Source organism: Oenanthe melanoleuca, chromosome 2 (genome assembly GCF_029582105.1).
Source record: "Oenanthe melanoleuca isolate GR-GAL-2019-014 chromosome 2, OMel1.0, whole genome shotgun sequence".
Taxonomy (NCBI): Eukaryota; Metazoa; Chordata; class Aves; order Passeriformes; family Muscicapidae; genus Oenanthe; species Oenanthe melanoleuca.
Genome location: NC_079335.1, coordinates 142130531 through 142157971, shown reverse-complemented (window position 1 = coordinate 142157971; position 27441 = coordinate 142130531). Strand labels below are relative to the sequence as shown.

General features: G+C 43.9%; 2 protein-coding genes and 1 long non-coding RNA gene across 17 annotated transcripts in view; 1 reads left to right on the top strand and 2 right to left on the bottom strand.

Moving 5' to 3' along the window:
• The window catches only part of KMT2C (lysine methyltransferase 2C), a 188627-nt gene extending 175434 nt beyond the window's left edge, over positions 1 to 13193 (bottom strand). For 13 of the 15 annotated variants that reach the window (XM_056485259.1, XM_056485258.1, XM_056485271.1 and 10 more), the window contains exon 1: positions 12246 to 12429. In XM_056485259.1, the coding sequence (XP_056341234.1) occupies positions 12246 to 12421 (176 nt within the window). In that variant the 5' untranslated portion in view covers positions 12422 to 12429. Of the gene's footprint in view, positions 1 to 12245; positions 12430 to 12533 lie in introns of those variants that run through there. The other 2 variants (XM_056485255.1, XM_056485264.1) reach the window with 1 other exon arrangement.
• Positions 719 to 17655, top strand: LOC130250008 (basic proline-rich protein-like). The gene is made up of 3 exons (XM_056485272.1): positions 719 to 11923; positions 12427 to 12592; positions 13209 to 17655. The coding sequence occupies exons 1-3, from the start codon at positions 11243 to 11245 to the stop codon at positions 14468 to 14470; spliced, it is 2109 nt and encodes a 702-aa protein (XP_056341247.1). The 5' UTR covers positions 719 to 11242; the 3' UTR covers positions 14471 to 17655.
• A 5262-nt stretch (positions 17656 to 22917) lies between these two features.
• Positions 22918 to 27178, bottom strand: LOC130250006 (uncharacterized). The gene is made up of 3 exons (XR_008839878.1): positions 26141 to 27178; positions 25045 to 25120; positions 22918 to 23018 (listed from the first exon to the last, which is right to left on the bottom strand). It is a non-coding gene; the product is annotated as an uncharacterized LOC130250006 (long non-coding RNA).
• Positions 27179 to 27441: the final 263 nt, after the last annotated feature.

Here is a 27441-nt window from a genome sequence, read left to right as displayed (position 1 = left end):
CAGCAAGGCAAGTCAGATAATTAAAATAGCTTTCTACAAAGAAAGCATCACATTCTGTCTCTTCTCATGGTTTTGACTGGCAAGGTTTGGCAAATGTAACTTCTAACTTCCAACCCCGCTGCCATGGTCCACTAGACCAAACCCCATCCAGCCTGGCCAGGAACATCTCCAGGGATGGAGTAGCCATGGCTTGTCTGGTCAAACTGTTCCAGTTCATTTCCACCCTCACAGCAAAGAATTTCTTCCTAACATCTAATCTAAACCTGCCCTCTGACAGTTTGAAGCCATTCCCCCTTGTCCCATGACTAGAGTTCCTGATGAAAATGTTCTTAATTACAAAAAAAGAAGAGGTGAGCAAATAAATACAGAGAGGACTAAAAACCAATATAGACGAAAAGACCACAAGTTCAAAAGAAGATGCAAGATGAGAAGAGACAGAAAACAGAAATACCTGAACACTCCCAGGCCATCAGAAAATGAGTCATTGCTAGTGACATGCATTGTTAGCTGCTAGCACAGGCAGGACCAAACTGTTTTCAACAGTGCATGATGGAAATCCAATGAGAATATAAACTCTGACATATTTGCTTTAACGTAATCAAAATAGCCCTACCCTTTTCTAGCAGATAAACTTTTAAATGTGTTTTTTAAAAAGAAAATCTGGAGTGCCAGGTGACACCATTTCTGAAAAAAACAATCCCAGTGTGGCAAGGAAGTAATCATTTATTTAGTATATGTGGAATCACACAGATTAATAGATAAAGCAAGTATCAGGTGACAGAGGAAATAAGAAACCCAGACAATGAAACAAAGAGATTGAGTAAACTATTTTCTTTCCATAAACAATACAGGAAAATACCATCGAGGAAATAAAAGTTATTACACATCATTCACTGTGTAAAAGCAACGGGTACAACATAAATAATGGACATCACCCTCAGAAGGGATGCTCATGGAATAGGCTCACAGTCACTTAGGTTGAAAAAGATCTCAAAGGTCAGCCAGTCCAAACTCCTGCTCAAAACAGGTCAGAGTCAGTTCCCAAAATGGTTTAAAAAATATTTTGAAGTTCAATTTGCTGTTTACATAGCTCTTTAATTACACACAGTACTGAAATCCAATGGGGGGACTCTGTTTGAAATAACTTATGCCAAGAACAGACAATATCCAGCCATAAAGGTGATATATTCAGACCACCTAAATCACACCTAAACTCCTTTGTTTAGTATTTCCTATTAGATTGCCCCTGCTCAGACCCCAATCTATCTGAATTGCATTTCAGAGATAACTACTCCATTCTTCTGACTAAGCATAAATTCCTAGGAAGAATTTAAAAACATTTCCTCCTGTCATTAGTAAGCTCCTTTAGAATAATAAAATAAACATAATAATTCCTTTAAAGTTTTGAAAGAAAACAATTCAGACAGAAACTAGACCATCACAATGCTCCTAAAAAAGGAGGTGGCATGACGACATGATCCAGAATTCAGCCTCTGCCCTGTCCCCAAGGCCCATTACTAATAGCTGTAATGGAATATGGTCCCACACCATATGATGTGGTCACATCCATGCAGATGTAAATTCCCCAGGTTCAGTTCAGGCTACACACTGGGGGACAAAAAAAAAACAAAAACAAAAACAAAAAAACACCAAACCAAAAAACCAAACAAAAAACAACCAAACAACAAAAAACAACACAAATTAAAAAAGAAAACCAGAAATATTTAACAACTTGATTGAACAACATTTATAATCTTTAGATAAAAGCCACCTAAAAAATGTCTGTCACAATACTTTGCCAAATCCTACCCACATGGGGAAAACAGTGCATCTGAGAAGATATGGAATAGCTAGGAGCCCAAGCTTCACCTCAACAAGTTTAAACATGTCCAAAACAATTATGACTTCACTTTTTCTAAGTGTGAGCATGTTAGCTAAGTACAGACAAGAAACTCTGATTGGTCTAAAAAAGCCTTTAAAATAACATGATCAAGCTAATGTAAAAACTGGTTATTTTTTTGTCTATCAAGACCGTCCAAAGCAAGTAAAATGAAAAGAGACACATGAATTAATTTAAAGAAAAAGTAAGCTGAAAATATTCTTAAACAAATATTTATTTATGTTATCAGTAATTTAAAACCCCCATTGACAGCATCTGGTTAACAAGCCTTGAGATCAAGATTTTCTGCTTGTCCATAAAGTAGGTTCACAACCAACAGTACTTCCTCTGTTCTGCTCTACCAATGTATCCTTGTTTGAGAAGACCACATAGAGAGTACATGAAATGTGGGTTTACCAAGCTTTTATATTTATTCTTTACCAACTAATACATTTGAAATGACTGTATTTCCAAGCTGTTCAGTGTTCCAAGTACAGCACACTGCAAAACAAAGAATACTCTCCCATTCCATTAAAGAAAGAGACAACAGCATAGCCAGACATGAGCTAGCCCTTAGTGCTACATGAAAGAGCCCAGAGATTATTTCTTTAAATAAATTTGTTTACAGATCATTTATTTCTTGAGTTAGCCTCCCATTTCTGGGCCCAGTTCCCTCCTAAAGGGTTTCTAGAAGATGCAGGCAGAAATATAAATTAGAATTCCTGCCAAATGTGTTTTGCACTTTCCTTTGTATAAATCTCTACCAGGATGCCTGATGCAAGGTTAATTACTCAAAACATGAACCAGGAAACATTGTATGTGAGAAGCCTGGAGTAGCACTGAAAGCCAGCATTTCCTAGAGCCTCTTGGCTTGTACATCCCATCTCCTCTGCTCCCTCTAGAGCAATTCTGCTGTGAGCTGTTCCTCCCAAACTTACATCCCTATGGGTTAGAGAAAATTAACTGTGGCACACTGCTTGCCCAGGAGGCTGGAAGTGAAACTGATGAGAATTCTATCAGTTTGATTGAATTCCTCCTTTAAAGAACACCAGCAACAAAACAAATCCAGTTATGGTTACACCAGTACATTAGCTGTAGTTGGTGATGTTGGCCTTGAGGCTGATGAACATGGGACAGCTTCCATCTGTGCTATCTAATTCCCGAACTCCCACACAAAGCAGCCACACACAAACTATGCTGGGAACAGCGTGTGGACCACATGGAACCTTGGGCCAGCCTTGAGAACTGTTTGGCAGAGTGGTCAGAACTGGATGAGCAACCACTGGAACTGTGTGACAGTGGGGATAGCACTGGGGACAACAGACTCCAGCAACTCCAAACATTCCCTGCTGAGTTTTCCACAACCACGGACAAGAAGCCAAGTGCTTCATGTGCCAGGACACTATTGCTGGCTACAGCCATGCCCCTCATCCATACAAAACATAAGCCACAAATTAGCCCCACTTGGAAATGGAAAAACGTAAGGAAACTGAAATGATCAGTTATTTTTATTTCAAAATTCCCTTTTCCAAGCTTTTCCTCACAATGAGAAGCATCTGGCCCATTGCTAAGTTCTAGTCTCACACAGGCCACGGTAAGAAAAAATAGTCACTTGCTTTTATTACAAGGAAGAAAACAGAAAAGGAAAAAAGCTGGAGGTGAAACAAACACATAAGCAACAGAGAATGGGAACTAGGAAAAAAGTAACTGGGATGGCTGGGAAAGAAAAATCTGAGGAAGCTGCTGAGTCTTTGGAATCAGCTAACAGAAGTTTTCAGAGCACGTATCTCAGAGGGTAAGAGGAGGCCTTCATCATCCATACGTCTAATAGAAAACCAAAATATCAGAACAAACAGCCCAACATGTTTGTGAAAATGCTGAGGACAACTGTTTCACAAAGTTGAGGGTGCCAGAAGAGCAGTTACTTCACACTTCACTCTATTAGGGCAGGCTCCATTTTAAACATCTCAATGTGTACAGTGATTTGGCTGGAAGTGGTAACGAGAAGCACTCGCTGTGCCAAGGAAGGGGGAAAGCGAGAGCAGTAGAGAGAGGAGAGCAAATTTTTATCTTCAATTAACTGCAAGAAGAAAAGCAAATTTCAACAAACTCTTTGAACTTGTTGCTAGAATCTCTTGAGACTACAATTTAAAGGAGGACTGGCAGTTATTGTACTGGAATGTGCACAATGGCAAAGTATTCCAAAGCAGGGGAGAGATAGGAAATGTATATGAATAATACAGGCTACATCAAAAGCAGCCAGTAATAAAGGTCTGAAACTAGAAAGAATCATATTAGGAATGGAAACAAGGGCATTTTAATGAATATAAAGGAACAGCATAAACTGTCTGGGATAAAAATCAGAGGAGATAAAAGCACAGCATGCAGTATTACCACTGTGCAGTATAAAAGACAAACAAAGTTTCAGAAATATTTCAGAAGTAAGAAGGAAAATACAAAAGTCTGTACAAACAGTGTTTAGAAAGAACAAACGGATAACAAAACAGACTCAAATGCCGTTTTCTGTATTTTAGCCTTCATAAAACAGTTATTGCAGCTAATTCTAGAAACTGATTTTGTTGCTAGACTAAATAATCAGAGAAATTCAAGTCAGCAGGACTGGAAGAATTTCACACCATGCTTAAGAAATAGAGAGAAGTAATCTCTAAACTATGAGCAATCATCTTCCCTAATACAGTCCTGGTAAAAATGCCCTAAGAGAGGCTGGCAACAATGACCCATGGCACTCAGAGGGTTTTTATTTGCAAATCTTTTCAATCCATGTGGATGAACATTGCAAGAAAGTCCCTTCTTCCAGGACCTCCATGAGAACATTGACACAGAGGAGAGTTATCTACAATACATGGCTGAGGCAGGGGCTACAAATATTTTTGAAGCCAAGATCTTAACAAAAATCATTCTGATAAATTGAGAAGTGGTTCATATCAACCAAGTAAAACTTAATAAAGACTAGCAATCTTCCAAAGGATAAACCAGTTAAATCAAATAAATATATAATAGGCAAAAGAAAAAACCGGTAATTTCTCCTAAAGTTGAGTTTTTTTCCTGAGAGCCTAATTAAAACTAGTTTTGGCAAGACTTTATTTTCAATAATAATGCAGTAGAAGAGAGAAAGTCCTCTTTTTCCCTCCCCCTACCCAATGCCAAAAGTCTGAGTGGAAACATCCTAGTTTGATAGTGCTTCCAGCAGTTTCTTCAAGAAAAGCAATTAGAATGTTGATAAATACAGCACTGAAAATTAGTAATTAGAAATTTATATGGGAATGGCTGGCAATAGCATTGAGTGCATGTGTGATTTAGTAAAAATACCTCCCCAAAAATGCAAAAATACTCTGAAATAAGCAAAAGCACATTTGATTTTGTTATAATGCCCATATATTGATATACCTGTAGGAAGGAGCTTCCACGAGACCAGAAATTATTGTAAATATAAAATATTTTATTTACATTTTCATTTGAGGATGCTTTAAATGCTTCATTTAAGAATGAGTCTCAGCATCAAAGTGAGAACTGAAACTCCTTATTTAATCAATACCAATGTCTGGGGCAAGGAAGATGAGAACAACTCTATATATACACTGTGAAGAATCCTCTCAACACCGCTATTTCTTTTTAAACAACCAAATTTGACCATAGCCTGTAAAAATCTCCATCTCCTGAATTTCCTCCTGTATTGGAAAGCTTGAAGGAGTCGAAAATCCCTCCAATTTTGGAGAGCCAAGGCTGTACCTTCACAGAGAGCGCTGCAGGCTGGCACTGCTGCCAAGAGCCACAGCTCTGCCTCCCTCCAGCAGCCTGGCCCTTGCTCTGGCCTCCTCCTCCTCCCTCGTGCTATCACAAACACGTTTCTTTGCCAGGTTAGTTCTACCCCAGCTCAGTTTCCCAGTGCAGCTCACCACAAGTGCCTGGGTCAGCACAAGAGAGAACAAACAGCTGGTAGCAGAGGGAGGGCAGCGCTGCTGCTTCTTTTTGCTGCCAGAACCAGCTTTAGATTTATGATGGCTGGGGAAAATAACCACCTGATGCACTCCATACACTCACAGCCTATGTTTCTTTAAGTAATAAATACTCTTCATTTTAAGGGTTTTCCTACTTTATTTTACTTGCTTTCAAAAGCACCAAGCTATTAGAAGAACTTACTCAGCATAGCGCTTGAAACAAGTGCCCAAACTTATTCTGACTAACAGAGGAATAGCATGAACAGCACTAGTGGCATCCTTCCAGTGGGGAAAAAAGCAGAACAAAAAAATGCATAATTCAGTATAAGTTACCAAAACTGCAAGTTACAAACAAAAAAGTAGTAAAATCTTGCTCCTGTGTATATATCCAAACTCTATGACCCATGCAGATTGTATGAACTGGTGATCAAATGTATTAAACATAGAAAGGAGGAAAGCCTTCAGTATTTCCTGGAATTGTCAGTCACCTAATTATTTAGCAATTAATAACATTTTAGTGTACCTATGACAGCATTTCTCGAAAAGGTAATTTCACAGCATTAGTGTATAACAACACTGTATAAGGGAGTGATCATTAGTGGTGGATAAGGAAATTTTGTTTTCCCTGGTAATACATAAACACCCTGCTACCCCTTCAATATTGCTGTGGTACAAGGAGTTAAAAAACAACTCCAGCCTGAGAAAGGCAGGGTTCACCTATTCTCAGCATCCAAATGCCTTGGAAAACCATCTCTTGGCTGAAATGATGACCAAGAATAGAAATGTCCATTTCCAATTACTTATCTTATGAAAGAACAATGACAAGAAGTTAGTAGGAGTTAACATGCTAACAAGTGAAAAAAAAAAAAATTCACAAGCAAAGCCAAGAAAATGGAACTGTTTTATTGTTTTAAGCTGGGAAAAGTCTCCTGTGTCATTGCACACATGATGAAGAGATGTCTGGTATGTGGACAGCTCAGAGTAGCAACCAGGAGACTGGGCAAGACACACCTTGTGACCAATATGTTGAGATTTCAGACAGCCATCACACTTAATCTGTCCCTCTTAGAGGTCCTCTCATCACAAGTGCTACAGACGTTCAATGGATCATTAAATACAAACATAGAGAAACTAACAACTGAAATGTCAAAAAAAAGTCCCAAAGAGTCCGTCTCAGCAAATGCAGGCTGTTTCAAATTGGGGAAACTGTGCATCTATTTCCAGCATTCAGTTTAACTTCAGTCACCCTTAAGACACAAGTGAAGACCCAACATAAATCCACATTTTAACAACTTTGTGGCAAAGCAATTCAATAAACTCTATCCATCACACACAAGTACTTATCAAGAACTGAAAATCTGAAAATTAATACAGATATCATTCACCTCCTGAGCTCAGAGAGCCAGGCTCCTATGCAAAATATACATAAAGCAGTTGGGGAATTGCTTGGTAATTCAAATATGGTGGAGGGAGTCACAGAACATGGGCTGCTGAAGAAAATGGCACAAAGCTCAGCCCTGTTCTGCAAAGAGCCAACTTCAATTCTCACACCTCATCTCCTCCTCACTCCCTATTCCACTATGTGCCTTCTGGCTTTTGGCCAAACAGTTTGATACACGTGGCTTGTACAGGCCAGTGTTTGCTTTACTACATTAACCCTTTGCTGTGCAATAGTTGGACAAAGCTTGTCCATCAAAAGACCTCAGTCTTGCCAGGTAGGGATGACCTTCCCTGACCACGATCTCGTATTTAGGAACATTTTTATCCTACAACACAACATACATCTTACATTTGCAAATGTTAAATTTTGAATTGAGAAAAGGGCAGGCAAGTAAAGACACAAGTATCACACAGAAGGTGTGTGCTGAACTGAAGAAACACAGCTGAGCTATAAAGCTCCATCCAACACTTTAAGGTTCTTTCAAAATGAGAGTAGGTATCTTTAAATATTGGCCTACCCCAATGCAAATGCAACTAAAGTGATGATAAAAATTCTCAAATAATCATTTCCTGGCAAAAACACTTATGCTTAAGGGTCCTCAAAACTATCTGCATGTGTGAAATCAATGGCCTTTGAAAACGTGCTGCAGCTTACATTGGCCAAAGTAATGAAAAATTACTACAGAAATTAAAACACGGATAATTAAAAGACACACAAAATGTTCTCCACAATTTTGAAAGCATTATTATATGCTGCTTTAAACTAAACACATTTACCAAAATAACTTGTAACATACATCAAGTTCTGATGGATGCTGAAAATACAGTTTAAAGTGAGCTTAGACACTGATCTACAGAGGGTCACAATCAATGAGACTTCTGCTACTAAATTTTGCTAAGAAATGCATCTGTTTGTGCTGCTTTCAACCTGTAGAGATTAAGAAAGGTCTGCTACTTAAAATTGATTACAGAAATGTTTACTGCATCTGTACAATGCTATTCTGATACGTTTTCGTGAACAAACAGCTGTTCATAGAATGACAGTATAGTTAAAACACAACTCTTCCTCTACTTTTTTTTCAATCACATTCCTATCCTTCAGGTTCCTACCCTGGAACTTGAGTTTTAATCCAAGCAAGAGTTAAGATCTCAAGATCTCAGGCCATACAAAGAGGTGGCACCTAATTATGTCCATTTTTCCTCTACAGTCTTAGCAATAGGATTGCAACCGTGCATCTGAAAGCTTCTTTCTTCTCCATCATGTCCTAGCTTTAATAATGCAACTTCATTATCTTTCAACTTTTATAAAGCTATAATTTATAAATAAAAAATAGATAAATAAATAAATTTCTGCCTTTTAAGGCAGAAAGGCAATACAACAAAAATATTTCTTCATTCACTGCTTTGATTGCAGTTTTCTGTACTCTTCCTGATGCACCATAGCATGAACAACCTCCTTGCTCTCAATTTCAAGGCTCTGAATGGCCTGTTCTTGCTCCACCTCTTAAATTCGAATTGCTGCTCTGTACAGATATCCCCCTATCAAAATGTAAGGAAGAAAACAGGAGTGTTGGCCTGGCAGTTCAGGCAGGAAACCTGCTACCTGTGAAAATCCTCAGGGTGACAGTGCTACCCTGCTTTAAATATATCCTCCAAGTCGGATGCCTGTGAATCACTCCCCGATGCTGAGATAGCCAGGGCACTTGAACTTCTGCATGTTGTCTTGCTCACAGCATTCTCACAGCTCCCTTGTGCTTTCCCAATACATTTCTTACATTTACATGCTGCCTTATCTTTACATTTAAATTAAGAAATTGTTTGTGCAGGAACAACCTTTGCTTATGCATTTGTACTGCATGTAGTGTAATGGTGCCCTGGCCTCTAGGCACAATTACAATATAAATAGTAAAAATGAACTGTTCACCTAAGATTAACTCTCCTGACAGTGTTACATGAAGCTACATCCTTCAAACAAGGATAAAAGGCGTTCTAGCAGCACATTCTACCATCTGTACCTCTCTCCGGATACTGATGACATTGATCCCCAGTTCTTCACCTACAGGAGGCCTCCACTGTTCTCTGTATTTATCTGTGTCCACAGCACCATTGGAATTTTTCCTTATAACCAGGTAAAACACAGAATGAGATGTGGGCAAGCACTATCCTACTGAAAAACCCTCTGCTCCCTTAACATAAGCCTACTTCTGGGAAAAGTTGAGAATCCCTGGCATCTCACAAAAACAGATTCAAGGCAGTTTTCCATCTGTCTGCTTAAACTCATCAAATTTGCTTAAAAACATGGCCTTCAAAGAAGGTAAAGTACCAACCTGAAGCACTCTCCAATATGGCACTGCTGTTTAATGGAGGCATCCATAGCTGAGGAATTATTCTATTCTGGCTTTGCCAGTTTAATGCAGGGCTCTTCGTTTTATCATTACTTAGACTGCACTTAGACTGAACATTCAGTGGAACATTTCCTATAATGGGATAAAGCAGTTGAACAATTTGACTGGCTAATAGTGATTTAGACATGTGATTACAGTACAGAAAATGGTCTGACATATGCTCTTTTATCTGGTTTACATGAGGCACATTAATCCAACTGGAAAGCACAGAAGTGAAAAGGAAGACAGGACCAAGCACTTGGAAGGAAAAAATAGAAAATAGTTTTATTTGTCATATTTCTGTATTTGCTAGGCTGGTTGTAATCAGTATTTGTAAATTGGAGAACTTACAAAATAAAACCATTTTCTTCCTGAAATGGATGCAACTACGAATCACCAGTCTATACCTATGCTGCACAGGTGAGAAAACAACTATTTTTTATAAAATCCTAGCTTCAAAAGTATTTATGACTTCTGTCATAGTGCCTTTACCAAAAGTACAGGATTTGCAGAACAATGCAGCAGGACAGGGAGCACCATGCCAGCCAGGAACAATCAGAGTATGAACAAAGAGTATTGATTAATTTTAATTTTTGTCTCAGCTGATTTAATTTCCAACTTTTACACAAACACTTATAGTCATGTAAGCATAAGCTTGTATTTTACAGGAATATTTTATTTCTTCCTAAACCTAGCCAACAACATTCCCATGACACCAAAAACCTAACTGAAGGCAAGGAATTACCTATTTAACACACACTTTTCCTCAAGAGTGCACACTCAACCTCAAACTGGCCTAACAAGATATGTCAATTTTCACTCATAAGCCTATTCAGGTTTTTTGTGCAGACCGGTACATTTCAGTTGCATTTGTATTTTTCTTCAGAAAAAATTATTTTAAAATAAAACATTCAAAGGTTTCCTATGTAAGATTTAGATTCTGTAAGTAAATATAAAACTAAAGTATGTAAAACTAAGCGTAAAGGAAATGAACCCAAGAGCTTCACCATGTGTACGTTTGCCAACTACTTTCAACAACCGCTATATTAAAAATTATATTAGAAAAATACATAAGATAATGAAAAGAAGGAACTGTAAACAACATACAGAGGTGACACAAAAATCTTTGCAGGCAAACTTTTATCAATGACAACAACAAAAAAAATAATGTATACCAAACTAATGATGGTTCTGTCCTGGGATGCTTAAATATTTGTAAAAACAAGTGCATATAAAAGATGTATGGTCTTTGCATGTGTTTAGGTCCAGCCCAGCAGAATCCCTTGTCATGTTGAGGACTTCCACCGTGACCTTATGGTCGGGCTTGACCTTAAAGGTCTTTTCCAACCGAATTGATTCCAGCCCGGAAATTGGCAGCGATGTTTGGGGTGGGCGTTTAGGGAAGCGCCGGGACAAACGCGGCAGTGTCAAACTGAGCGCGTCCCCCAAAACAAAGGGAACAACCTCTGAACCCCGAGGCTCGGACAGACCTCACAGCGCAGGAGCCGCTTTGGTCACCTCCTGACGTTCCCTGGCCAAACGTGCCGCCCAGCTTTGCCCTATTACCGCTGCCATCAGCTATGCCATGGCAAGCTCCATCCTACTCAAAAATAACCCGCGGGGAGCGCAGCCAGCGCGGCAGCGGCGCTGCCCGGGAAGCGCCCGCCGGGGCCTCTCCCCGAGCGCAGCCCGGCCCCGCACCCCGGGCACCCGCAGGGCAGCGCGGCCACCCCCGCTCCCTCAGCGGGGCTCCCTCAGCGCGGCCCGGCCCGGCCCGGCGGGATCCCCGCCCGGCGCTGAGGGGAGCGGGGCGGCCCCCGGGGAGCGCCCGGCGGGGCGGGGGGGGGGCGCTGGGGCGGGCGAGCGCCCGCGCCCCCGGCGGGGAGAGGCCGCGGCGAAGGGAGAGCCGCCAGCGCCTGGGAACGGGCTCCCCCCGCCATCCTCCGCCCCCTCCCTCCGTGTGTTTGTTGTGCTTCGGCACCGTCCCGCCGGCGCGTCCCTCCGTGCGGCGGCCGCTGACAGCTCCCCCCGCGCCGCCGAGAAACTCCTGCCTCAACTCTGCGTGTGCGCGGGGGGTGCGGGGGTGTCCTCGCCACCACCCGCCGGGAACCGTGGTTTCCTTCCCAAAAAGAGGAGGGGAAGGGGGGGGCATAGCAAGGGAAAGCGACGAAGAACTACCGTCAGCGCACAGGGAGCACCCCGGCGACGCTGAGGGCAGCCGAGCGTCCTGGAAGGGAACGGACCCAAAAAGAAGGGGGAAGGTGCAAAGGCAAGGGAAAAATGAGGAAGAGGGTGAAGGGGGAAGAGCTAAAGAGAAACTCCGAAGGAGGAGAAGAAAGGCATAGGGATGGTGAAAGAAAAGTGGAAAAGGGAGAGCAGGCGGAGGAAGACAAAGGTGAAAAAGGAGGAGGAGGAGGGGAAAGTGCAAAGGGGAGAGGAGGAGAAGAAAGAAGGGCCTTTCTCAAAATGGCATTAGGCAGAGGGAGGGGGCGACGAGCAGCGAGTCTCCACTGACAGCTCTGCCTGTGCCTGGCCGCCTGCCCCGGCCCCTCTCTGCCTCGCACACACAAACGCTGAACTTACTTCTTTCTGGCTCTCTGGAAAGGGGAAGCGCCATCTTTGCGAGGCCGGCCCCTAGGTCTTTTGTCTGTGGCTGCTGCTGCTGCTGCTGGGGGGGGAGCTCCAGGCTCGGGGGGCTGCTGCTGCTGCTGAGGCGGCTCCACCACCGCCACCACCAGACTCTTGTCCTCCGTTGACATCCTAGTCAGCAGGACGAGAGAGACACATGGATGATGATGATGAGGATGAAGATGAGGATGGTGATGGGGATCCCGATGCTCCTCCTGCTCCCGCGGCTCCTCTCCTCCTCACCTCCGCCTCCTCCACCTCCGCCTCGCATCGCTGGCCTCAGCCGCCGCCGACCAGCACAGGTAGCAGGGGGAGCAGCATGGGGAGAGCAGGAGGAGGAGGGGAGGGGGGGGCGAAGAGAAAGCGCAGAGGACGGAAGGAAGGGTCTCACACACAATAACACCCTCCCCGGGCTCGGCGGGGTCTGTCGGGGCTGGGGGAGGTGAAGAGAGCGAGCGAGAGAGACGCGGCTGGTCCCGCCGCTGGGCGCCCCCGCTCAGAGGCCCCGGGCGCTGGCGGCGGCTCCGGCTGCTGCGCTGCCCGGCTGCGGCGGCCGCCGCTTCATTGTACCCTGGCCCTGCGCCCTCCCCCCGCGCAGAGCCCCCGGGGGCGGAGGAGGAGCGGGCGGCGGCGGCGGAGGCGGCGGGGGCCGAGGCCGAGCGGAGGAAGTTTTGACAGCTCCAGCTGTTGTGTGTGTCGAGGGGCTGAGTCCGGCCGGGCTCCGAGTCCCCTTCCCAGCCGGGCCGGGAGCAGGAAGTTTAACTTTAGGGAAAGAAGGAGGAGGAAGGGTGAAAAAGGGGGAGGAGGAAGGGGGAGGAGGAGGCGGCGCCCTGCCCCCTCCCCGCGGGGTGGAGAAGGGATCCCGGCGCTGCCCTGGTGTGTAACCCCCCCCTCCCCGACTCCCTTCCCCCCCGCCAGTGCGACACATAGACACAGCGACCGCCCGCCCTCCTCCTCCTCCCCTGCCGCGGCCCCACACTGCGCCTGCCCCGCCCGCCCACCGCCCGTCCCCCGGCGCAGACACCCATCCGCCGCCTCGCCGACCTCACGGGCTGGGCTGGGGCCGCGCCGGGCTGCGGGGAAACCGCGGAGCGGGGCCAGGACGGGACGCGGCGCCACGGGGTGCTCCGCGCACCGCACCCCGGCCGCTGCCCGACGCGCTCCCCCACCCTCTCCCCGCCCTTGTTATTTCTTTTTATTTATTTCCCAGTGGAAAAGGAAGGGAAAAAAAAAAAAAATCCCCTTCTGGATGTGAGCAGCCGCTCCCCGCACACGGGCTGCGCTCCGCAGGACGCGGCTCCGGGGGCAGCGTTCGGTGCCCGTCCCGGCGGCGCCCGCTCCTCCCGAGCCCCGCGGAGCCCCCGGGGAGGCGGCGGGAGCGCTCCCCCTTCCCCCCGCCGCGCGTCTGCGGCTCGGGGCGGTGGAGGCGGGGGGAGCCGCGGGCGCCCCGGGGGATGGGAAGGAGGGAGGGAGCAGAGTTCAGCGCTGTGTGCGAGGGAGACAAAGTCTGGGGAGCGTGGCCGCTTTCCAGCAGCTCCGGCTGGAACAGCTGCGGGCGCTCGGGGTGGGGGGGGCTCCCCGGGCAGGGGCCCGGCTGGCTGGCTGCCTGCCCGCCCGGCTGCGGGGCGGGGTTAAGCCTCATTACACGGGATTTAACGTGTCCCGGAGGCCAGCGGGGACTCGAGCTCCGATGGGAGGCGGGGGAGCGCCGCGGCCTTGCAGCCGGAGAAAAGTCCGGCCACGGGGCGAGGAAGCGGCCGCGCCCCCAGACTTTCCTGCCGGGCGCTGCCCCGATGCGCTCCGCTGCCCGCGGCGGGAGCGGCTCCAGCGGAGCGCGGCCGCCGGCCCGGGGCTCCGCGCCGGGCATCGCCCCAAGGGCACCCCTGAGCCGCCCCCGCGGGGCCCCAGCCCGGCCGGCCCTCCCTCCTTCCTTCCTTCCTTCCTTCCCTCCCTCCCTGCCGGGGCCGGAGCGGCGGGTGCGGAGGGAGCGAGTGCGGGGCGCGGATGCTGAATCACGGAGCGGGGCGCACGGACAGGGGAGCCGCACGGTGACTCGTGCTCGGCGGGCGGGTTCGGGAACTTCACCGGACTTGCAGACGTGGTGGGGAGCGATAGCCCCAACGATGCGAGTAAACACATCCCGAGAGCCCCGCACGGAGCGTGTTTCTAGTGGCTTTTAGGTTTCTCTTTGAATCCCGGTTGATAAAAATGGCATAGGCTATCTATTATACAGGTACAAAGAGGGAAGGAGGGGCTGGTGTTAGTTGCTTTTTTTTTTTTTTTTTTTTAATTAAAAATAAACAGAAAGCGGTTCAGACCTTTTCCTTCACTGCTTTTCCCTCCCCAATTTTTCATTTGTCAGCGTTAGAATACAAAATTAAATGGTATGCTGTGGCAAATACGACTTTTGTTGGCCTGTTTTCTTCAATACCATTTCATAACGTAAAACCTATGTTGATTCCTTTTCTAGGTTTGTAAGTAATTAAATTGGACCTTTGTGACATTTTCACATAATATATGAAATACATTAAAAAGTAACACTTACATATGAAATTATATAGAGCCATCCCTATTGTTCAACCATGCAAGGAGAAGAGCTGGATTGTTGGTATGGTTTTCTTGGCCCTATCACTGAAAATGTACTTATTTATGCCAAATAAAAAACACATCCTGAGTTAAATGTTTGTGCTGTGAAGTCTGCAAATGACAGCATGGTATACTGCTCATGCAGTTTCAGATATGGCATCTTAACTTGTTTACATGTCTGACAGAAGAAAGTGCCTTTGAATTTTGTTAACTCAGGCAAGTTAGCGTAATTTAACTGAAAACATTTAATGCTCTACAGGCCCAGGCTTGGGTGGAGTAGAGAGAAAAAGGGCAAGGGAGAGGGAAGGAAAAGGCCACCGCCTCTGCACAGTGGGATTGCTGGTGTGGCATTTGCTGGAGTTGCCAGGTTGCCATCTGGTCTTCTGAAAAAAATGGCCATCTCCAGAAACACTGGCTGTGCGTGAGCGGACCCAGTGCACATGCGCCACGGCTTGGGTGAGCCTCGGATGTGTCAGAACCACTCTGCGTGTGCAAATTGATTGGAGCTGTGACACGAGAGCACCGTGGGCTCACATCAACTGCTCGGGGCGCAGGGAACTGCTGCCACATCCTGCAGCAGAAACGCGTCCAGCGAAACCACCGGCTTCACCTGTCCGTGTGTGGTTCATCCAGCCCCCTGTAGAAACATTTTTAATGCCTTTAGATTTTAATGCCTCGATCACCTGCAAGTGGTTGAACTTTGGGCTGTGTGTCTTATGCAAAAATGTGTAATAAAATTTTTTTTCTGTTTTTGTTACTATATTAATTATATGTATATATATCTAACACGATATAAAATAGGAGTGGAGGCAGGTCTAAGTCAGTGTTGGTGTAGCGTGGTCTAGCACAGGAGCGAATTAGGGACTTAGCCTGTGAGTTCTGCTGCTGTGCCTTATCTCCTTACGTGTCCAAACACAGCTGGGCAGGTCTGTGCTGTGAACAGCTGCAGCTACTGCAGCAATCGAAGGTGTGAAGAACTGGGTAGGACTGAGAGACTCGTGAGCAGGAACCTGAAGCGGAGATGGAATTGTAGGAAACTGTATTTGCTGGCGTTATCATCACTCAGAGGAGGCAGAGGGACGAGCTGGGAGACGTGTCACCACACATAAATCCAGTGTGGGAGTGCTTTGTTGATTCAGGATATTTGAACAGTTCTGTCAGGAAAATTTTACGTTTATACCTTGGTCACACTAACCACCTATTATAAATTATCGCTGCCTGGAAAACACATTTTTTGCAGCAAATATGTAATATTGAATGAACAGGTTGTCTGCTTTACTGAATGTTAAGTTCATTGTAAACTAGGTGAGCTGACACACCTGCTTCTTTTTTAACTTTCAAGGGCAGGCAGCATTGAAACTTTCAACTAGAATTTTACATTTTAGCCTTCCTTAAAATAAACATTTCTATAGTTTTGGAATTGTTTCTGAAATGTAAGTGAAATCCTTGCAGTTCTGATTATACAAGGCATGCATGCGGTTTTAACTTCAAAACATTCTAAATTGTCCCAATGTGCTTAATAACAAATACTTTCATGATAGAAAAAGCTGAAGACAGGATGTTGTCTTAAATCAGCTAGTTAAGGAAAATGAACTTATTATAATTAAAGGAAAATGACAACTGGAATGTAAATATAATTTTGCCTTTATAGACCTAAAGTGGTGTATGGAACATAATAAAAAAAATATTATGGATTCTATCAGGAATGGGATCCAGATACTTTCTGTTTTATGGCATTAATTCAGTACACTGCCAGTTCAATGATCATTCATCACTCTACACAAACCAAATAAAAGTTTAATTTTTGTTCTCTTCACACTTACGTTTCCATTGCAGAAAAGTCCAAGTTATCACAAAGGCTGCATTTAAGCTACATCAGCAACATGCTAACATTTCAAATGTTGAGTACATTGAACCACTTTGTCTTGCCTTGTGCTGAATTGATAATTGACTGTGCTGCTCTGAAAACTGCAGACATTCCATATGGTTCTCCTTGTAGCAAACTCCAGGATGAAGGTGCAGGGGCAGCTGAGTGCAGCAACCACATCAGCTGCCTGTGATACTTGTTTTACATCTGCATGTATATACCCAAATAGTTCAGAAATAGCCAAATTACTGGATTTTTTTCAGTAATAAAAAAGCCCGGGACAATTTAAAAGAGTTGTAGACAAAGCCTAAATCAAGTGACAAAATCAGGATTACATCATACAAATACGTGACTTCTAGTTAATTTGTATTAAACTTGGCTGGACTACAAAAAATGTTAGCATATGCTAATTGTCGTATGCTAACCAATGTGTTGTGGAAGCCTAGTTTTAAACTTGAAATGTTTGTTTCTTCTTTTCATCAGTTTTGCTTGCTTGTCATCTCTTGGATCTGCCTTACTACAGGCAGCAGCACAGCCTGGGTAGTGGGTATGGCACACACACCCTTCCTTGTGCAGCGGGGGCTTTCCAGCAGTTTGGGGAGATGCTTTTTGCTGCCATGGTGGGGGAAAAGGATAGCTTCTCATCCTGAGCAGCACCTCCAAACAGCTGGAGAATTCCACTTAGCAGGGGTTCTGGAGCAGTGCACATAGTGAGGAGCTCCAGTTTACCTAGAATCCATCTAACTGCTTTCTTTGGAGGCATTCACAGTCCATGAGGAAAAAACATTTCATTCTAGTTCTTGTTTTCTCACCTGCTCCCCTCTGTGAAATATCCTGACTTCTGTTGGACAGCAGCTGCCCCCCACATGAATGGGTCCAGAGTTTGTAGGAACATGGGGCTAACACAGGCCAGGCTCCCCATCCCTGCCTGCCCCCCATCTCTGCCTGCTCCCCATCCCTGCCTGCCCCCCATCCCTGCCTGCTCCCCCCGACCAGCTCAGTGTGTGCTGAAGGCAGCAGTGCCCACCTGTGATGGATGTGCTGCCTCACACCTTTACACCTCAGCCTCACCAAACCCTAAGGCCTTTTCATCATATTAAGCTCCTTTGACTGGGCTAATGTGACTGAGAAACACACCTTTTTTTATCCACTAAGATGAGGCCAAAAATGTTAAGTGCTCAAGATGCAAGCCCCTAGGGCTTGTCTATATATCGAGTTATTACACGTGGAGGCTTTTATCTTCATAAAAAAATGTTCTTTTTGTGCACGCCAGAGTGTGAATTTAAAACCAGTGGTTGTAGTATAACCCTCGTGCAGACTCACTCATACTGGTATCTTCTGGCTTTTTTTTCTTCTTTCTTTTTTAAATTAAGTCTAACTTCTTTAATTCAGCTAGGTGAAGTCAAAATAATGTACTCGGAGTGAGTTTGTCCACATGAGGAATTATGCTTGCCTGTCTCTGCTAGTAGTATTAATAATACCTTCCTATATGGAGAAGCTTTGTATATTAGGAATGTTAATTTTGCACATGTTTGCACTTATTTGCATTTGAATCATCCTATTTTGACAAGTGGTAGCTGAGGCACTCTACTGAAATTCATTAAGTTATTCCAAACTGAGGCCATGATCCTGGGGATGCTAAATTAGGCAGATAAGTAACTAGATGCATAAGTGGGTTCACTGAAGACAACTACCTCCTGATTAAAGTTTGTTCTGTCTTTGAACATTTGCAGAAATGTTTAAATTCTTCCCAAACTTGCAATGTATATAATCTTTTCTTAGAAGAAACAATGAACTGTGCTATGTTATGTTGCATTATTTTAGCACCCATGTGAAGTCACATAAAGTATCTACAAGTTACTTAGGAACTTGTGTTCCATTCTTTGTGAATTCCTGTCTGGTTTACACATTTATGAAACTGTAATTTTATAAACTTTAGTATTCTTTTCTTTATCTATGTAGTGGTGGGCAGAAGAGAAATGATATTTTGTGACATACTGTTAATCACATGGGGATTTTAATTCAAAAAGGTAGAATGCTTGTAGTTTGAGGAAAATCAAATTAGTACCTGTAAGCAGTAGGCACCAAACAGTGCAGATAGATGGAGAAACCTAGAGCCAGCAGCAAGAACCCAGAGCAGTAGCTGCCCCCTTTGTGTGCTCCTCTGGGGAAAGACAATAGATTGCTGTGAGGCTGGGACTTTATCATGCAGAAAGTTAAATAAATGTCTGAGCAGTGTTTGCAGGAGTGGTGCATTACACTCAGATTACTTAACAGAAATAATACAAACCTGGCCATGAAATGGGGGAAAGGATTTGTCTGTGTGCAATCATAGATTGGGTTTTCATTCTGTGTTTTGCACAGCACCTTGTGCACAGGGGTCATGGTTCCTTATCTGAGATTCTGCTACAATAATAGGAATTTAAATACTGTTTGTGGAAATAAGCTTGCCATAGATTGCCAGTTTTGCAAGGAAATAATCTCTGCCCCACCATGGGATGGCCTCACATTCAGTAGAGTTGTTATAATGTGGGAGAGGCCTTGGGTTGTACTGAGGTAAACAATTGGACACAGGTGCCCAATCCTGTTTCCAGCTGTTTACTTCAATAACATTGCGTGTCTGAGTAAGAAGGACACCATTTGGCCATTGGTTTTTGGAGTTAATTGCAGACAATTAATAGGGGCATGTCACATACATGGGTTCCAGAAGATAATTCAATCCTTCACTTCTTTAATAACTAATTTTTTAAACCAATTAGCTACATACTCCTATGGAAACAATAGCAGAGCCTTCACAGACAAGACTATAGTGAGATTCTAAATTACACATATAATAAAAGTTGTGCATGTGTTTTCTGGCTGAAAACCATGTTATATTTCAGCCTCCAGCAAAAATTTTCTCTAAGCCATAGTCCCTCAACAAAAACACACTTTTTAATGAAAGTCCTGACACCACCTTAATTACAGTGCAGCAAACATTACCATCGTAATCCCATTTCATCCTTAGGCAAGGAGAGCATCCCTGGGGGCCTGGCTGCTAGTGACCAGTTTTACAGAAACAACCTTTTCCCCAGTGCATTTTTTAATTTAACCTGTGCTGTGCTGCTCGGGGGGAAGATGCATGTGGAGCTGCTCTTGCTCATCTCCCCATGCTCCTTGCAGCCCTCCTGGCACTCTTGGAAGATCAAGCAGTACCCAGGGATGCCAGACTGACTCTTGGGTTTCCCCACACTTTTGCCTGTCTGCCATGGGAGCCCAGCAGGAGCCAAAGTTCATGTCCAGCACCTTTGTACCACAGGGGTTTCACTCTGACACCTCCCAGCATCCCCCAGGCTGTCTTTCTGCCCGTGCCCAGAGACAATCCCCCTTTTTTGCTGGCTGCCACACTTCAGTAAAATCCTTGCTTTGGATCCAGAAGTGCAGGGGGGAAGGCTCTCCCAGTGGCAGCCCTAATCCAGGTGGCTGAGGACAGAGCTGTTGGGAAAGCAGGGCTGTGCCATCCCCAGCAGTGATGTGTTCACTTGAAGCAGCCTTCGGTGTCTCCAGACTTTCAGTGTTTGGGTGGGTAAGTAAAATGTGATTAGTTTCTCATTACCATGTCAATTCAGTGCATAGATTTTGTGTGAGGACTGCAATATTGACAGGACAAGTTTGCAAGGCTATGTGAAGCTGGCATATTTTCCTACCAGAAACTCCTACCAGAATATATATATGTGCATGTATACACAAGGGGTAATACTTGCGGTTCTTACATTTTTTTTTTCTTCTGCCTTCTTAAATCAAAGTAAGAAATCTGTATGATCAAAAGGGTTAGAATAATCAATCTCTCCAAATTTATCTGAAAATCCTTATTAAAGGCTAGAGGGAAATTAAACATGAGGGTTTTTGTTCTCTCTACAACATGGTCAAGTATAGTACAGCTTTCTATTATGAAACTCCTAGAATTCTTTTGTAAATCATGCAGCTGAGATACTGTCTCTAAAAACAAGCCAAAGCCCTGTGTCTGCTGGGAGGACATTTCTGTTATCCTGTTCCCTTCTATTTAGGTTCTCATATGGTGTTAATCACCATGGTATCTTACAGCTTTGTGAAAATATAGTGCACCATATGTGATAAATCACTAATATTAAGAATGAAGATGCTGGAGAAAAATACTCTTCCCAAATCTAAAGCAGAAGATGTGCAGTAATGGACAGACCCAGATAAGCAGCCTGAGTAAAGGGAGCATGAATACAAGAGATGGGGTCAGAATCATTCCTAAGGTGATAATATTTCATCCAGTCATTGCCTGTGAGTGTGAGTGGCACTCTCACTCCTTTCTTCCCCTGTGCTACAGCTCACTAAAGCAGAAGGACTATGTCCAAGCCATCTTCTGTTCCCTCCATTGCACTGCAGACCAGTGCCTGCTTTGTAGTGTTCAGGGCATCAATCAAAGGAAGATAATTTGCCAAAAAATGCAAAGTAAGCTCGTGCATTTGTTGGTAATTAAGTGCACACATAATTACAATCCAAACATAAAGCAAAATGAAGGACTGTACTTCCATTGGAAAGAATGCACTAGGAGTGGTCATAAATTATCCCCCCAACTGGTAATCTCAGTTACATATTTTCTCATGGTTTTTTCATTTCCCACTTAGTTCCAGCCAGATCTGTTTTCTATTTATTTTGTCAAGTGTCAACACATAAATAATTTTCTCTGTTGTATCCCTCACTACTACATTCTTTTTCTTGATAGAATAGCAGAAGTAATTATATTTATAAATGGAATGCCTGTTTTGCCTAAGTACTGCATATAATTCCCTTCTGTAAGAGGGATTTTTATAATTCCTCTAAAAATGTCTTGGCAAGGATCAACCTACCAGTTGGTAGTGTGAATCCAGCCTTTAGGAACAGTACTGGGGATTCTGATCCCTTTGGCCAACAGGCAGGAGGGCACCACAGAAAAAATGCTCCTGTTTGTTTTAGAGAATGATGCTGTTGAATATGTGCAGTTATTAAGTACCCAGAAAGCAAATTCACAGAGAATTGCTTCCCACCTGTGGATTCCTCTGTTCAGCACAGAATTATTTTGGCAGCTGAAGAATTCTTCATTGTGGATGACTGTGGGAAGATATTAATCCTGTTCTTCAAATAAGATGCATTCACTGATCTACTAGACCTGCTCCACCTCTACTGTTCCATATTGTGAGAGGAAATCAAAGGAATCCCAAGTGATGAGTAATCTCAAGTCATTCTTATCCCCTTTCTGCATCTTTTTTTCAGCTGGTTTCTGCAGACAATTTCAGATGTCCCTTGCTCAGTGTGAGTAGAGCACAGGGAGATCTGTTGTGAGCGCTGCATTAAGGCAAATTCAGTTTTCCATCTCTGGGCACTCCTTGAGAAAACCTCACTCAAAATCATTGCAAGGGGATGGCAGATCCCAGCCACAGTTCACAGCAGAAGTGTCCTGGAGCTGATCTGCAGCGCAGGAGTAGAAAATCAGGATTTTCTTACTGGTTTCTGCTGTCTGTATGTGCATGGGTGTTCTTTCATTATAGTTTCTCCAATATTTGCTCCAATTAAAGGTTTTTCCAGGGCACCTACAAAGCAGTAGGCCATCCTGTTCTTACAGATGTGGCAAGCTTGAAGAACGCTGTCTTGGAGCATTCAAACCCTGTGTCCTGTGTGGTTTGAGAGCTGAAAATGTCCATGTCTGTGTGGGAGAGATGTGGGTGAAGTAAGACATGTCCGTGGCCTTGGTGAAAAGATGCCTCTGGAGTCTCACAGGGTTTGAGACATGACCCTGTAGTGTGGTCAGCATTTCCATGGGTACCTCAGCCACTGGAGGTTCCATTACTGAGTTTTCCCTCTTGCAGGATCAGCAGAACCCAACGCACGCTGCTCTGGAGCTCAGCTGCTCCCAGTCTGGTACCTTCAACCACCTTAAATTAACAGGGAGGTTTCACTGCTGCATCAGTGACTTGGCAGGAAGGGGTCCTGAGCTGGGGAGGCAGGGATGTCACATCCTCAGCCAGGAGGGCCGTGAGTTCCCGGGGAGCCGGGGCTGCCGTGCCCCACTTTGTGCAGCTGATCCGAGCAGGCTGCATCCCGCGCCTCCAACCACGGCGCTCCAGCAGTGGCAGCTACAGAGCCAGCTGATTGGGAATGCTCCTGGCTGCTGGCTCCTGGCTGCTGGCTCCTGGCTGCTGGCTCCTGGGCAGGCCATGCTCTGTTCCTGTCCTCTCAGTAAGTCTGATTTAGCTCCTTTACAGCTCTGGCTCCGTACGCCGCAGTCTCTGAAGCACAGAGAAACCAAAGTCCATTTCCCACTCCCCTGTACATTTGTTCAGAGGCCTCTCAGAAGTTTTGGGCTGCAGTCTTTCCTTTTCCCTGTGTACCCCCTCTAAGGGTTTATGTTTATTTCAGATTTAACTTTATGAGCAGTTTTCTTTCTCTCAGTATACACAGTTCAAATTTGGTCTGTTCCCTCAGCTTTTGCATTCAGCTGGTTTGACTGATTTAATGTCGCTGATTTACCGGTATAATTTAGCTTGTCTGAAGGGAAGGAAGATTGATGTTGGCTGAAATAAAATTCTTAGATGCCTATGGAGTTTTATTGCCCTAGATTTTTTGATTGCTATTTATTCACAAAAGTAGGCAGAACTCTGACTTGAGATTTTTCAGGAATGCCTCCATTATGTCAGAGCTGCTAATTCTTTGAGTCAAGTCATTGTGGTTAGCCAATCTTGTTTTCTGTCTCTGTGGTAAGATTTTACATCCAGAAGGCTAACCTCAGTGCTCCCCCACGAAAGCAGGCAGGGATGACAAAGCATTTCCTTCTTTGACCTCTGCACTTGAGTTTTGTAGAAAGATGAAATCTGCCTAATCAGACCAAATGCCTAATCACCTGCATGAGAATGAACAGGTCAAACCCTGTTCCTGTAGCAATATGTGGAACAACAATGTACTGAAACATGTTTTTTAAAGTAATTTCTATTCTAAAATTGAGGTTGTTTTTTTTTTTTTTCCCAAATTCACAGTATGAACTATGAAATTCTCTCATGCTTGTGAGTTACATGTGGTTATATATCACATCAGAGCAAACTTGAGGTTATTAGGATTTTTGAATTGTGTGCACTTGTCTTCAATTTTCTGAGTTTGTGATGTTTTTAGGGGGAATAAATGGAATATTCTGATTTCCTTATATACTTGCTGGGATAGTGTTGGGCTGGATTCCTTCTGCTGTGTCAAGGGCCACACTACAGACTCTCAACACCTCCTCTTGATTGACACAGGGGCTGTGTCTCTCCCTCCAATTAGTAACATAATCACCCATGAACTAAAGAACTCAGTCCCACCCAGATGCATCTGGAGCTGGTTTCATCAGTGGAAGATATATAATATCAGCATTATGTCATATGAAAACCTCTGGCTTGTCACCATGAAATTCACTTGTGCACTCTGCTTGTACCCCTGGTGCTGTGCAAAGCAGCTGGAGCAAACTGACCATTTGGACCAGGCTTAGCTCACTACTTTAAATCCCAGGATTATGATGATAGAACAGGAGCATTCCCTGTGCTGGAGCTGCTTTTTAACTGGCCACTCTGCTGTCCTGGCACTCTCAGATCAGTGACACATCAGACCAAGGGACAGCAGGTGGGTGACCAAGGAACCTGCCACTGACAACTCTTTGCATGTGGTTGCAAGGACTGGTGACTGCACTCTTCCCTCAAACTGGAGCATTTCAAACAATAAAAGCATGGTTTGGAAACTGCCTCTAATAGTGTAGGGACAGCTGACCACTTTGTCACTGCTGCCACTTTGGCATTACAGAAGACTGACCTGAATTCTTGATCTGGCCAGTCTGTAGATCTATAATCATAGTGATCCGTTAATTACTTGGCTTAATTACAGACAATTTATTATAATGAAAGGTTTAAACTATACCTTTGTAAGTTTCCATGTTATTTTTCATTGAGGTAATTTTCAAGCATAAAAAATCCAGCATGCAATGCATTAAAGCAACCCATTCCACAAAGATTTTGGAGCTTTACTGGCAAATTCTCCATTCAATGTTCTCTTCTCATGCAGTAAATATCAGAACCATGAGAAACATTCTGTATTCTTCACACACACACCCCACAGGGGACTTGAATCCCTCTCAATGCTGTTTTACCCATGCACTCATGACCTGGACTTCCATAATTCCTCTTTGCTGTGATATGAGCACCAGGTGTACCATCAGTACACCTACCTTTTCATGTAATCTCTGATAGAGAGATGCAGTTAGAAAATGGCATCAGGTATTAATGCAGAACTGACCTTTTAATGTCATGCACAGATACACGAAGAAAGAACTGCCACTGAAAACTTCTGATTAAAGATAAAAGTAGACAGCCTGTAAAAACATTAAGATAAAAAGTAAATCCATTTGCCCTGAGTTTCCCCTGCTATCCCACCTCTTACTCTAAATTGATGTTGTCAGCACTCATGATTTTATCACAAGTCTTGTGATGTTTGATGTTTCACTTACACTCCAGCTACTACAGTTGTGTAATGAGGTTAGAAACTCAGCTTTCCTTTCTTTAATTTAAAGTAAGTTTCTAGTCCTAATGATTAGAGTATAAAGCTTGTAAGTGTGACCCAGGTGCACCCTAACAGCTCAAAAACCAGAAAGCACAGTAAAAGAGCTCCACATTTATCATTTCACAGACAAGCTTGTGATTTTGAGGGTCAAACTGTAGTTCTTGAACATTTGGAGCTAGCAATAGCAGCTTGGAAAAAAAAAGTGCTTGAACAAAGTCCCACACCATGTTGCATTTTCCAGGGAGGCATAGCAGTCATTATACCACAGTGATAATTCCCTTTTCAGACATGCACATTTTCCTGTTTAGTTTTATTATGCAGCATTTCAGGGCTCAGCCCCAGCCTGGCTGGTCTGGAGGGGATTGTCCTGATGTGTAACAATTTGCCTGATGTTGGAGGGCTCCTTGTGCTGACACAGAGGAGAGGTTTTGCAGCACTCCTCAGTCCCCACAGACTGGCAGGTTTGTGCATAAAAACCTGTAAAACCAGGAATGTTCTGACTTCCAGTCTAGGAAACTCATCTGCCTTTCGTAAATCTCTATCAAGAAGCCAGGAATACCCCACCCCTGCCAATCCAGCAACAAAGGGCAAAGAACCAAACCAATGCAAGTATGGAAATACAGAAACACTGGAAACAGCTGGTTTGACTTACAGTGCCCAGAATGTGCCAAGTGCAGGTTTTGATGTACAGACCAAAAATACTCAGCTGTTGGTTTTGGAAAAAACTAAGCTCCCAACAGCAACAATTCAGATTTGAAAGAGACATCATATTTAAATAGAGTTCCAAATTACCAAAGACTTCCCAGTATATCACTAAAAGTATGAATTTTACCAAGAACTGGAGGGGTCTCAAAAGCAATGGGCAGAGTCTGAGTGTGGTGTGGGCACATTGGTCAGAACTCCTCTGCAGTCAGACTGGTGGTGCCAAAGGTCCCTCTGTGCTTGCCCTATATGATGGTGTAATCCATTCTGCAGGTGACAAAATTACAAATAACTGACAAAACCTAATTGCAAAGAAAAGGTGAAAATCCATTAGACTCAAATACTACCTGAGTGTACAGAATAACAAGGGAGGTTTTATGTTCCACAAATTTAAAGGGGTGCCAAACAATAATTGGATAACATTTTCAAAAAACTAAAGAATCTCAACTGATTCTACACTGCTCCTGTTATTAATTTTGTGCCTGAATTCAGCAGTAATTTCCATGTGATGATTTCCATGAGACTGACACCTTGCTTCTAAACTGCTTTCCATGTAAAAAGCTGAAGAAACCATTATTGACTCTTGATCTCTTTGCTGAGTGTTTCAGAGGGCACACACATTTCTGTGTATTACAAACCACATTATTTAGTCCTATGGACTTACATTTTTTTATCCCTAATTTAAAGGGCTGTGAAAATTCTTCCAAGAGGTGTATTCTTCAGCCTTAGGAACTTTGAAGTAACTTTAAAAAGGTTATACAAAACATCAGAAGGCTCTGCATCTTCCATATATTAGTTTTTTTGTGAAAAGGAACTTTCTTTTGGATGTTTTCCAGCTTCTTTCTAGCTCTGTTATCTGTAATTACTTTCAAATACACCCAAATCATCATCCCTGTACTGAAATGAACTTTCTCATACTCTCACTTATGCAGGCCTGTGGTGCTGGCATAAGAATGTCAGAAGTATTTTTGAAATCTAAAATGAGTCAGGTTTAAAAGATTTTCCCACCTGTATTGTCCTTGGTTCCATGGCAGTCTGGCAGGACCCCTCTTGCTATGGCAGGACAATTTAATGCTGGTTGTTGTTTTTTAAATAATAGAAAGTGTGTAAGATCCTTGTGGCATCTGTGTAGATAAATCTGCATTCAAGCCATTGATTTGACTTTGAAACTCCACAACTTATGAATTAAAGTGCTGGTATTGCTGTCCTCTGAGTCTGTCTCCTTCTCTGCCTCACTAAGCATTAATTATTGTGGTCCTGACACTCTGTTCTGCCCTTTTTCTTCTTTTTCCTCCTCCCTAGTCCCCACTGTCCCTCCCAGTGGCTGGGGAGTCTTTCCATTACAGCAGTCCTGTTCATCTCCCAATAAAGGGCAATCAGCCAACACATTCTGGGCCGAAATTCATCTCATAAATATTGGTACAAGCTTAA